At 43.5% G+C, this 13,159-nt stretch overlaps 1 protein-coding gene across 1 annotated transcript in view; it reads right to left on the reverse strand.

Moving 5' to 3' along the window:
- TGFBR1 (transforming growth factor beta receptor 1) overlaps nt 1–5,418 on the reverse strand; it is a 54,402-nt gene extending 48,984 nt beyond the window's left edge. The window contains exon 1 of the mRNA XM_066367570.1: nt 5,236–5,418. Within this exon, the coding sequence (XP_066223667.1) occupies nt 5,236–5,323 (88 nt within the window). The 5' untranslated portion in view covers nt 5,324–5,418. The remainder of the gene's footprint in view (nt 1–5,235) is intronic.
- Nucleotides 5,419–13,159: the final 7,741 nt, after the last annotated feature.

The raw sequence follows: 13,159 nt of genomic DNA on the forward strand, positions 1-13,159 counted from the left end.
TATAATGTGCAATGCTCTCAGATTGCAAAAATGAGAAAACAGCTTTACAATAGGTCAGATCTAATCTACAAAATTAGGCCCATAAAACCAATCAAACTGACTTCACTCACTAGTGTTTGAGAAAGTGTTTATCTAAGAGAAAAACCTACAGATCAATCAGTCATTAAGCTCATATCAAAAAGAAGTAACCAAAAGAAACCTATCTGCATTATCTGGGCCCAAACCATACTGGATTTAATTCAGAGCAGCAGCAAATCTTAATGCTTATGGAGACTAGTTGGGTCTAAATATTAGAGTTAGGCTGGGTCAAGATAGACCATAAATTCTGAGAAGATTCCAAAAGTTTTCTTGAGCCAGTTCTGTGGGTCAAAGCATGAAAATCCCTGAGAAACATGCCAGCATCTGCCCTCAATTCCAGAAGCAGGAAGCAAAGATGTGACCCAATCACATGATTTCAAACCACAGTCCATCTGTTCTGAGAACTTGCATTATGTAAGCCACGACCAAGAAAGAAGAGCAAATTGTCAACATGTGCAGGGGGCTCTGTGGTTTGGAGACACGCTCTTTTTCATATCAGAAAGGTCATCCACAGGACAATGGCATTTTCAAAACTTACTTCATTAGACATGAACATATCTGATGCAACATAATGGCTCAAGAATGTTGTTGAGTTCAGGAAACTGTTTCAACTAGGCCTAGAAGAACCTTTCAAAACAGGCCCTCCCCACAGGAACAAGAGTTGTCTTACTCTTATTTTGATCATGTCAGTTCCCCATTTAATTTCAATAACAAAGTAGATCATCTAAACCTAACCTGTACTGCAAGGCATTTCAATTACATCCCATTTCAATTAACCTCAAAACTGTACTGTAGCACCATCTTCTAAAGTACAATAAAGTCTACTTTTCTCAACCAATAAGTACTATATCAGGTTCTTTTATCAGCAATGTGTAAAAGATAACGACCTTCTCTTAAGGTGTTTATAACCTATAATCATTCACCCTCCCTCCCATCTACAGAAGTCACTTTTCCCAATTACAGAAAAGTTTAAAGAACTTCTTTAAAACTCAAGATAACTTCACTCCATTAACCCTGCTCCTCCCCAACTCCAAATCCTTCATATGATATTTTAAAGTGCCTTAAAGGACTTAGATTTAAAATCAGAAAATCAAAGTTCCTATTTTTCCATTCCGCCTGATCCTGAAATATTTACCTTACCTCTCTCTGTCATGTTTTCCATCTATAAACTGAAGTGACTTACATTTTTCACCATTAGAATGCCTAAGGCCTGATGGGTATCCTATAATGTTATTCTCTCTTACTTATTCATTCTACTTAGAATAGCTTTCTGATTTGTTTCTAATCACATATTATAGAGGTTTCAGAACTGCAAATAATAATAATAGTGCTTAATGCATCCAAATCACAATATAGAATAAGGAAATTTCCAGCCAATCAAAGTTTTGGTTTCTGGGCTGGAGTAGGCCCTGGGACAGTTGGGGGATACAGTTTGCAAAGAGAGAGTTTAACATTATCAAATCGCCCTCTCTGCCCATCTGAATTCTAGTCATACTTTAAAGTCAGTTTAAGTCCTCAAGTGTCCAGGAAACCTCCCCAAATCACTTCAGTCTATATTAATCATTTTCCTCTTTGAATACTGATGCTTCTCTTCAGGGGGGGTGACATTAAAAATATTTAGCTGGCACCATAATGATACCACGCAATCAGAAAGGATGTTTGACCAATAAAAACACACATGGCCATTGGGAATTGTTGGCTGAACATCATTCCTACCTATTACTACCAATACCAAATAGCAACCTCAAACTCCAACACAACTTTCTCATTTGATCTTCACAATCTTATGATTTAGGAAAAGTAGGTCACATTCCTATTTTCTGCATGACAAGAGGTGAAGTTGGGACTAATACCCAAATCTAGTAATCAACTGCTTCTTTCACATATGACTTGTTCTGAATATACAGATTATCAATTAATATTGCATAAACTAGACTGACTCATAACAGTATATTACATGAATGCTCAATCAAATGGAATTCACTTAATCAACATGCATCTAAAAGGAAAAGAATATAAAACAGTGCTAGGTTCTGAGAGCATAAAGAAAATAAAAAGGCATGACCCTGGCCCTCTGTGTACCTATGTTAACATGTTCAAGTGTATAGTTAAATAACAGTGCAGGATGGCAGAACTAGGCCACAAAAACTGAAGTGCTATACAATTCAGGGGAATAGAGTACAAGAAGTACAAGAAGTCAGGACTGAGAACTTGTCTCCTCACACTCCCAAAAAGGGTAAAATTAAGTATGTAGTGAAAAGGCAGGAAAGTCAGGAGTCAGTGGGAAAACAGAAATCGCTGGAATTAAGGGTTTGCAATAGTGAGAAGTGATGGATACTCAGGGATGGCTCTAATCATAAGCCTTAAGTGCTGCTCTAAGTGCTGAATATAAATGGAGAATCCTACAAAACCTCTGCAGGTATGGCTGAGGAATTTAGCTTGGCAGTCACCTAAAGAAAAGCCTAAAAGAGAGAAACACTGGAAAGCAGCTCGATTTGAGGGATAATGCAGCAGGCCTAAACTGATGGATTCATACAAAGAAAGGAAGAGACATTCAAGAGGTTAAAATAAAGAAGAGTTGGATTTTAGGCAGGTTTTCAAAGAAAAAAAGTTATGAAAAGGCAGAAAGGAAAAGACTTTCAAGAGGTATTAATATAAAGAAGAGTTGGATTTTAGGCAAGTTTTCAAAGAAAAAGTTATGAAAGGGCAGAAAGGAAGCAAACAGCATTCTCACATGAGACATGAGGACATAGTGGTACTAAAATTCCTATTAGAGACAAGGAACCAACTTCCCTAGAGAAATCTGTGTTAGAGAGAGCAGGAGCTGGGCAGAGAAGTGCAAAACTGATACCCAGACAACAAGGAACTGCGAGCTCTTAAAAAGGAAGCCAAGCTATAAACTTAGAAAAAGCATTGAGCTTCTTCAGAATGTATGAAAAGATGGACTGAAACATCAACATAACCAGCAAGGATAGGGAGACCAGTTCAGGTGAACTATATGTCAGCATATGAGCATTAGAATCAGCTTTATATCATATGCATGCCTTTGTAGTCTGTAAGCTCCTTCAGAGCCTGGACTGAGCAATGTTCTGCACATCGATTACTCCACCACTGGTACTTGAATCCATGAAAACTGTGTGTGCCAGGCTAGGTGGGAAATAACGAACTGTTATTCAACTTAATAGTGGTGTAGAAATGTAACTTATGCTTAAGGCATGACTATATTCATTCTCCCACCTGTGCACACATTTATCTTGCCCTCCTCCTTAGACCAACATTGAAAATTTATTGTTTCCTCCAATGTAGGCCCAGTGTGAGGGGACTCCAAAAATGTACTAGAAGTCAGAAAGCTGATCTGATTTTCAAAATGCAAGAGCAAAATGCAAAAGTGAATAATAAAGATCAATTAATTGTTCATTAGAAGGCTGAAAAAGACAAATGGGCTATGCCAGACGGGTGTATATATTAAGGTGTATAGCAAGGGTCGGGAACCTTTTTGGCTGAGAGAGCCATGAACACTACATATTTTAAAATGTAATTCCGTGAGAGCCATCCAACGACCCGTGTACCTTATGCATTATCCAATAAAAATCTGGTGTTGTCCCGGAGGACAGCTGTGATCGGCTCCAGCCACCCGCAACCATGAACATGAGCAGTAGGAAATGAATGGATTGTAATACATGAGAATGTTTTATATTTTTAACGTCATTATTTTTTTATTAAAGATTTGTCTGCGAGCCAGATGCAGCCATCAAAAGAGCCACATCTGGCTCGCGAGCCATAGGTTCCCGACCCCTGGTGTATATAGGCTTTGGAAACACTGAACTGTGAGTGCAAATCCTAACTCTAGCTCTTAGTAGTTATGTTAAAAAAAAAACACAACTCTCCACACCTCCATTTTTCCTGTATAAGGTGGGTCAAATACTACTAGCCCTAAGGATTCTGTTATAAGGATCAGAGAATGTATTGTAGTTCGGTGTCCTTTTCATGCATCTACATCATAGTAAGCTCCGAGTAAACAGTAGCCATTAGAAAGAATTGGCACCCTCTGTCCCGAGTTTTTGTTTTTGAAAACATCTGGTATTCAATCTCGGAAACAGATATGTACTTTCCCTGTACTTTAGTTGCTAACACTAAGGCTCTATGGTTTAATTTTTAGTATTTTAGTTTGGATGCTAACAAAGTTTTTCATTCCTCGGTCGTAGGCGATGACCTGGTACCCCGTCCTGATTTAATATTTTGGAAAACGGAGCAAACATTCTCCCTTGAAAACCAGCTTACACAGACAATTGATTCAAACTAACCGTCACTCAAGAAAAGGTACGTCACTAAGCGATTTTCCTTGGAGGAAATAAAAGCGTTTGATCAATTCACAGAGCCGTTCCCAGTCAAACATTCCAAACCCCGCAGAGTGAGCAAAAGTTCAAGTTTCTACTACGAAAACAATCTGTAGCATTCTGGTTACTGGATTCACTTCAACACTTCCCAGACGCACGAAAGAAACACTCCGCTCATCTTCCTGCCTCCGGCTCCTTACACAAAGCTTCGCAGCTCCTCTTCCAAAGCTACCAGTGGCTGGAGCAGCAGTCCCTCTCGGCGGGGTCAGCCCTGCCGACTCCGGGGTCTCAACCACGTCGCCCCTCCAGCGCGCTCCGAGTTCAGAGCTCACATCCCGCGCGGGAAGCCTCCTCGGACTCGGACCCCAATCCCGCCCCGGGGCCCGGGAGCCTCGCGCACCAACTCGCTCCGGGTGGGTGCCCAGGACACTGCCACACAGCGCTCTGGAGGAGGCCAGTCCCGGCCGGCCTCACACCCCTCGGCCTGCTCCCACTCTCTCCCCAGAGGGCAGCCCCCGACATCGGACGGCTCCGGCAACGCCACCTCCCACCGGGAGCCGCGACCGGGCTCGGCCGCCAGCTGCAAGGCACGTCCACCAGCGCTCGACACACCCCCCCGCCCCACCTCCCCTCCCCGGCAGCCGCTCGCGTGGCGGCGGCCCGGCCAGGAAAGCCCGGCCCCGGCCCGGGAGCCGCCACCTGCGCCCCCGGCCCCGCGCCATGTTTGAGAAAGAGAAGGAGCGAGCCAGCGGCCGGGCCCGGCCCGCGCGCCCCACAGCTCCAGCCAGTCCCGCCGCCGCCCACCAGCCCCTCTGCTCACCCGTCGTCCTCGGGACCAGCGTCGCCGCCGCCGCCGCCAACACGAGGAGGAACAGCCGGGGACGCGGAGCAGCGGCTGCCGCTTCCATGGTCCCGCCGCCACCGCCTGTGGCCCGGCCCGGCCCGGCCGCCGCCTCGCTTTAGCAAGCCTCGCCTCGCCCCACCTCCCCCGCTGCCTTGGAGGCCTCGCTCCGGCCCTTTGTAACTGCTCGGGGGCTGCGCGTCCATTGGCTGCAAGCCTCCCGCCGGCCCCGCCTCCTGGCCGTCTGCGAGCCGCTGAGCGGGACCCAGACCGGAGCCCCGCCCAAGGGTCCCTTGGACAGCCAATCCGGAGCCGTGGGCGCCCGCCCTCTTGCCACGCCCCCAGACTCCCCGGGGACAGTGCCGCCAGACCCCTGCCCCGGCGGGAGCAGCTCCGCTCTCGCTGGAGACTGAGTGGGGGCAGGGTCTAAACTAGCCTGGGCCCTGCAGATCCCACAGTCTCGGAGGGCCAGGGCTGAATGATGGGTGTGTCTGGGTGTGAGTCGCTTTCTGAAAAAGACTGTGGCCACTGGACGCCCTTTTCTTGCAGCTTCCCCTAGCTACCTAAGATTTGGTACTGACCCCAACACATAACCCCGACACCATTCAGAGCCCTACACTACCAATCCCCAACACGTTCCAGATCCGAAGCATTAGGCAAGCTTCAACTTTTCCTGCCCAGATCCACGCTTCAACTTGCAACAAGATCCTTCCTCAGTGCCCATCATATTCGACTCCGTCTCCTGTTTCCTCCCGCTGTCAGCGTCTACCCCCAACCCAGGTACCCCCACCCCCTAATTCCAGGCCCAGCAAGTCGCTAAATCTTGGCCTCAGATATCCTGAGCTCAGGCATACCCCTGAATAGCCTCCCGCCTCTCTCCGGAACTCAGAGCAGACCCAGAACGCTACTCCAAACGACACTCCTTCCCTCCCACCCCTTTCTGATTCAGGTGGGAAAGGGAAGGTCTCCACCTCCCCCCGCTGAAAATAGGAAGATTCCCCTTCTTAGCACACAGCACCCGCAGGGCAGAGGGGGAGCAGTCATTATGTTTAGCTGCTTCTGACAAGCCTGCACAATAATTCTGAGGTGTCACCAGAAACCCAAATAAACTCGGCTACGTTTTCATTCTGAATTTCTAATTTACTGTGAGACTGTGAGACGCTCCACCCACCTTCCCTCTGGGACGCCAAAATGAGCTCCAGATTTGTAATTCTTCCTGTCAGACTAGTCCTCTCTTCAGACACAAACAACAGCCGAGGAGGCTGTAACATAGTACAGAGAACATTTTTCCACAGAACCTTTTAAGGAAAAAACTTTATTTTCTGTGTGATTCGAACCTGGAATGAAATAAACCTTGGTCGTAGGAATCAGAACCAGCTTCTAGTATTGGCTTGTAAATTACTTTTAACCCCTGTGAAGACTCCCCTCCTGGAATCATAGAGGGGAGAAGAGGGTGGAGGTGTTGGAGCTGAGGTCTGAGACCTGCCCTATTCCCTTCCTAGCTAGAATACTTACTTGAGCAAGTCGGTTAACCTTTCTGAGCCTCTATTTCTTCATATATAAGATGGAACTAACATCTACCACCCAAGGTGAGTGAGAGAATATAAAATATGGGGATTCTGCCCTTTCAAGGTCTACTTCTTGGCCCTCCCTCCAGACCCTTGACCAGCTCCTCTCCTCTGGACAGGTAAGGGCCTAACAAGCGATGCAGAGGTTGCTGCTAATACCAAATACCACCTGCTCTCTGGGGCCGCAGCAGCAAGCTCTCCTCTTGCTCCCAGCTGCAGGCAGACCACGCCTGGGGTGACTGCTTCTGGCAGGCTCCAGTCCCAATCTGCTCTCTCATTTCCAGTTTCTTCAATGGAGACTGGGTGGGTAAGTCAGGGTCTTGTGACACTGAGGTCTACAGACTGCTTTTTTGATGCTCTATTCTCAGTACCTTACATAAGAGATATTGATTGATTGATTGATTGATTGATTGAATGAATGAATGAATGAATGAATGAATTCAGCTCAGGCAAGTGACTATTTTTCTGTCACCTTTAGGTTCCTCATCACTAAAATGGAAAGATAATAGTACCTACCCCATTTATAAATAAAAGGGATTGAATCACATGTCTTGGGCCACATAAGTGACATAATTGGTCTCTGGAACATAGCAGATATTTAGTTAATGTCATTTCCTTTGTTCATCCCCTTCCAGCTCTACAGGATTCTAATCAGCATTCATGCTCCTGGTAATCTGGGCCTTTGCTTTACAAGAGCCTCAATTAATCAGTGTTAGGCTACCTTCCATGACACACTGCCAGTTCCTTAACATTTTCCATGGACTTGAGTGTATTCATTAGGAAACTGAGGAACAGGAAAAAGAAACTGTTTCTCTATTTTATTTTCCTAACATTAGGGGGAAATTCCATAAGCCACAGATCTATAAATAAATGACATTCAAATGGAAGAATAAATGTTTAAAATTGTGGTTCTCTAAATTTAAGCTGTCTTCAAATTACCTGGGGAGCTTTTAAAAATGCAGATTTCTGGGTGTCAGCCCTAGAGAGTCTGCCTCGGTACATCTAAAGCAGGCCCAGGAGTCTGAATTTATAATAAATAACCCAGGTGATTCTGCTGCAGGTGTCACCAGGCCACACTTTGAAAGGCACAGTTTAGCCCTGGCCGGTGGCTCAGAGGATAGAGCATCAGCCTGGTGTATGGATGTCCTGGTTCAATTCCTGGTCAGGGCACACAGGAGAAGTGACTACAGACTACTACCTTTCCCTCTCTCCTTCTCTCCCTCTTCCCCTCCTGCAGCCAGTGGCTCAATTGAACCTCCAGTCCTGGCACTAAGGAGGCACTGAGGATAGCTTGGTTGGCCGTAGTGCATTAGCATCAGGTACTAAAAATAGCTCGGTACCAAGCATGGGCCCCAGATGGGGTTGCTGGGTGGATCCTGGTCCAGACGCATGCAGGAGTCTGTCTCTCTAACTGCCCTTCTCTCACCTAAAAAAAAAAAAAAGGAGTTTAGCAAGTGTGACCTTAAAATTCATAAATAAAAATGCACACGCTTGTTTCACGTTTTGAGAAAGGGTGGGCAATGAAAGAAGCTTCAGGCTTTGAAGGCCTGCAGACCCCAGTTGGAATTCTGCCATTTCCTAGATCTGGAATCTGTGCACATTACTTGATCTTTCTGAAATTTCACATCCCCTGGTGTAAAGTGGGATAATGACTCATATATTTGTTGTAAGAACTAAATGAACTATTACTCATGAAGAATCTATCATAAATATTAGTTCCCTTCGCAGTCATTACAGGCTCTCTAAAAGGCTTACAGCTGTTTACTCCAAGTCTTGATTTAAAGGGGGAAAAATGGAGAACCAGTCTCCAGCTCATCAGCTGCAAAGCCAGGACTAGGAGGCTCTCACGCTTGCTCTCTGCACAATACTACTTCTCAGTCTTTATACTGAATACTTGATTTCCTTTTCCTTTTGTATTATTCCCTTAAGTAAGACCTTTTCTTCCATATAGAGGGCAGAGACTGACTGCTAGTTGCTTACTTAACCTATATCCACTTCTACCTTCACTTTATAACAGAATTTTCATTTCCTTTGGGAAAGCAGGTTACCCAGCTTAAAAAAAAAAATCTCAATTTCCCCAGCTCCAGGCACCTAGATAGATGTGGCTATGTGACAGAGTTCTGGTTAGTGAAGTATAAGTAGATATCTACCAGGTAGAACTTACAGGAGAGATACTGTTTTCCCCATAAAGAAGAGATAGACTCAGCACCTTCTCATCTTCTTTCTGCCTGGCACACAATCGCAATGCTTGGAGATGCAGCAGCTATCCTGTGAACTTAAGGATGACGATGGCCATAACTAGAAACACTAGGGAGAAAAATGAAGAGAGTCAGCGCCTTGATAAACTCCTTGAGCAACTAACTGCACCAGCTCTAAAATGCTTACCCTTGGAGATCTCACTATATGAGAAAAAGAAATGTTGGGTTCGTGGTTTTTTGGTTTTTTTTTTCAAATTTAGACACTTAAATTCTAGTCATATACTATTGTTGTATATTTTATTTCAACTTTATTTTTTAACTCAATATACTATTGATTTTTATCATTATTACTTATTGCTAACTCTTGGTGTTCCTAATTGAATGACAAATCACCTCAAAATGTAGTGGCTTAGAATAGTAACCATGTATTGTTTCTCATGAGACCATGGGAGGGCTGGGAAGTTTCTCTGGTCTAGGGCAGTTTAAGCTGATCTCATATATGAGTCTGCAGTCAGGTGACAGGTCATCTGGGAGCTGAACAGATCTATAATGGTCCAAAGCAGTTCCTCTCTGTGGTTTTTCTTCCTCCAGCAGGCTACTTTGGGCTTGTTAACATGATAGTTTGGGGGTTCAAGACAATGAATGGAAGTTTACAACTGTAAACTGGCACAGCACCATGTCTGACACATCCCATTGGTTTGAGTATGAACTGGGTCAAGGCCAAATTCAAGGAGTGGGGAAATAGACTTCCATCCCTTGACAGAATCACATTGCGAAAGGGCATGGAGACCAAGAGAGTTAGTAAGTGTGGTCAATTTTGCACACAATATTTACCACTTTTTCTGATCTTTTTCTTTCTATTTTTTTATTTTTTTTACCTCTAGATTTTCTTTTTCAAATCACTTTCATTCTGCCTGAAGTATATACCCTTTTGAATTCTCTTTAGTGAGAGTCAACTAGTGGCAAACGGATCTTGGTTTTTACGTTTAGTCCTTGGACAGTGTTTTCACTGGCTATAGAATTCTGTGTTGATAATTGTTTTTCTCTCAAATACTGAAGATGTCATTTCACTGTCTCTGGCTTCCATTGTTGTTAATGTGAAATCAGATATTAATCTATTTCTCCTCTGTAGGTATTCTTTTTTTCTGTGTTTTTTTTTAAAGTAGACTTTATTTTTTAGAAATAAAAATATAAATAAGTTAAAACAATAAATAATAAATAAAAATATCTATTTTTTAGGTTCACAGTAAAATTACAGAGTTCCTATATAGCCCCTTCCCCCATTCATGCAAGCTCCCGCCGCCTTCCCCCCCCCCCCCCCGCATCAATATCCCGGACCAGAGTAGTATATTTGTTACAACTGATGAACCTATCTTGACACTTCATTATCACCCGAAGTTCCTAGTTTACATTAGATTCACCCTTGGTGTTGTACATTCTATGGGTTTGGACAAGTGTATAATGACATTTATCTACTGCTATAGTATTGTGCAGAGTAGTTTTACTGCCCTAAAAATCCTTTGTGCTCAGCCTACTCATCTCATCTCTCCCTCCCCTAACCCTTGGAAACCATTGATGTTTCTACTGTCTCCATAGTTTTGCCTTTCCCAGAATGTTACATAGTGAGAATCAATATATAACTTTCTAAGTTATATATTGGCTTCTTTCACTTAGTATACGCATTTAAGTTTCCTCGATGTCTTTTCATGGCTTGATGGCTCATTTCTTTTTAGTACTAAATAGAATTCCATTGTAAAGATTTACTACAGTTTATTTATCCATTCACTTACTATAGGACATCTTGTTGCTTTCAAGTTTTCATTATGGATAATACTGCTATAAACATTCATGTGGGCCCTGGCCAGTTGGCTCAGTGGTAGAGCGTCGGCCTGGCGTGCGGGGGACCTGGGTTCGATTCCCGGCCAGGGCACATAGGAGAAGCGCCCATTTGCTTCTCCACCCCCGACCCCCTCCTTCCTCTCTGTCTCTCTCTTCCCCTCCTGCAGCCGAGGCTCCATTGGAGCAGGGATGGCCCGGGCGCTGGGGATGGCTCCTTGGCCTCTGCCCCAGGTGCTAGAGTGGCTCTGGGCAGAGCATCGCCCCTGGTGGGCGTGCCAAGTAAATCCCGGTCGGGCGCATGCGGGAGTCTGTCTGACTGTCCCTCCCCGTTTCCAGCTTCAGAAAAATACAAAAAAAAAATTTAAAAAAAAAAAAAAAAAACATTCATGTGCAGATTTTGTATGGACATAAGTTTTCAACACATTTGGGTAAATAGCAAGGAGCACAATTGCTGGATCATTTGATAAGAGTGTGTTTAGTTTTGTGAGAAAACTACCAAGCTATCCTCCAAAAGTGGCTATATTATTTTGTATTCCCACTATCAATAAGTGAAACTACCCATTGCTCCATATATGGCTGTTTTTATTTATTAAATTTTTCATCTCTAGAAGTTTAATTTGTTCTTTTAAAATTTTTTCTAGCTCTCCTCTCATTAGGTCCACATTTTTCTTTACATCCCTAAGCACCTGAAGCATATTTATATTGATAATAGCTGTTTCATCATCTTTGTGATTTCTGGGTCTGCTTCTGTTCACTGATATTTCAGGCTTTCATTTTCTTGCTACTTCTTATGCCCTGATTTTGTGTGTGTGTGTGTGTGTGTGTGTGTGTGTGTGTGTGTGTGTGTGTGAGAGAGAGAGAGAGAGAGAGAGAGAGAGAGAGAGAGAGAGAGAGACAGAGAGAGAGACAGAGAGAGAAGGGAAAGGAGAGAAGTAAGAAGCATCAACTCGCAGTTATGGCACTTTAATTGTTTATTGATTGCTTCTCATACATGCCTTGATGGAGGGCAGGGGCTCCAGCTGAGCCATGGCCCCTTGCTTAAGCCAGCTACCTTAGGCTTCAAGCCAGTGACCATAGGATCCTGTCAATGATCCCATGCTTAAGCCAGTGACCCCACACTCAAGCTGGCGAACCCACACTCAAGCCAGCAACCTTGGGGTTTGAACCTGGGACCTCAGTGCCCCAGATAGATATCTATCCACTGCACCACCACTGATCAAGCTGCCTAGTGATTTTTAAAAAATATTTATTTTATTGATTTTAGAGAGAGGGAGGGAGAGAGCAGGAAAAAGACAGGAACACCTGTTCCTCTATATGTGCCCTGACTAGGGATCAAACAAGCAATCTCCACATCTCAGCTCAACGCTCCAACCAACCAAGCCATCCAGCCAGGGCTACCTAGTGGTTTTTTATTGAATGCCAGATGTTGTAAATTTTAGGGTGTGGAATGCTTGATTTTTTTTGTATTCCTATAAAGATTAGTGAACTTTTTCTGGAAATGAGTTAGGTATTTCAAATTAGTTGAATCCGTTTGAGGCTTATTTTTAAAATCCTTTAGGACAAATTCAAAGTAGCCATTATTCTAGGACTAATTTTGCCTTACTTATAAAGTCTGTTGTTTCTGATATCTTTGTTAAATGCTCTATATATTCAACAAGGTCTCTCTACTCTGGCTTGAGAAAACTCAAGTGATTCCTAACCTAGTCTGAACTCTGAAAATTGTCTATTTTATAACTTCTCAGTAATTTTTCTTTCCTCTAATGTTGTTCTTGCTGGCCTATGGCAAGATTAGTATCCATGCATAGATTAGTAGGCAGCCAAAGACTCAAAGGGACTCCAGTGCAGATTTCTAAAACTCTGCATAACTCTTTCCTCTCCAGAACTCTGCCTTGCAAATTCTAGCAGCCACAGGCTCCCTGAGCACAGATCTCTACCATCTCAACTCAGAAAAACTATTGAGCATTGTTCTTCATTTGCATATCATCTTTTGTGAATGTCCATCCAAATCTTTTGCTCTCGTCTTTAATTGATGATTTATAGGGGTTATCTATATAATCCGGATATGAGTCCTTTGCAGATGTGTGTATGATAAATATTTTTGTTCTGTTATATTATTACATTATTTACAAAGAGCAACAGTTTTATTTTTTCATTTCATAGTTCTTTGTGTGTGTTCTGTCCAGAAATACAAAGATTTTCTCCTACATGGTCTTCTAGCTGCTCTATATTTTTATCTTTTACATTTAAGTCTTAAAGCCATCTTGAATTAACTTTTGTGTAAGATGTGAGATACGAACC

Source organism: Saccopteryx leptura, chromosome 2, assembly GCF_036850995.1.
Source record: "Saccopteryx leptura isolate mSacLep1 chromosome 2, mSacLep1_pri_phased_curated, whole genome shotgun sequence".
Lineage (NCBI taxonomy): Eukaryota > Metazoa > Chordata > Mammalia > Chiroptera > Emballonuridae > Saccopteryx > Saccopteryx leptura.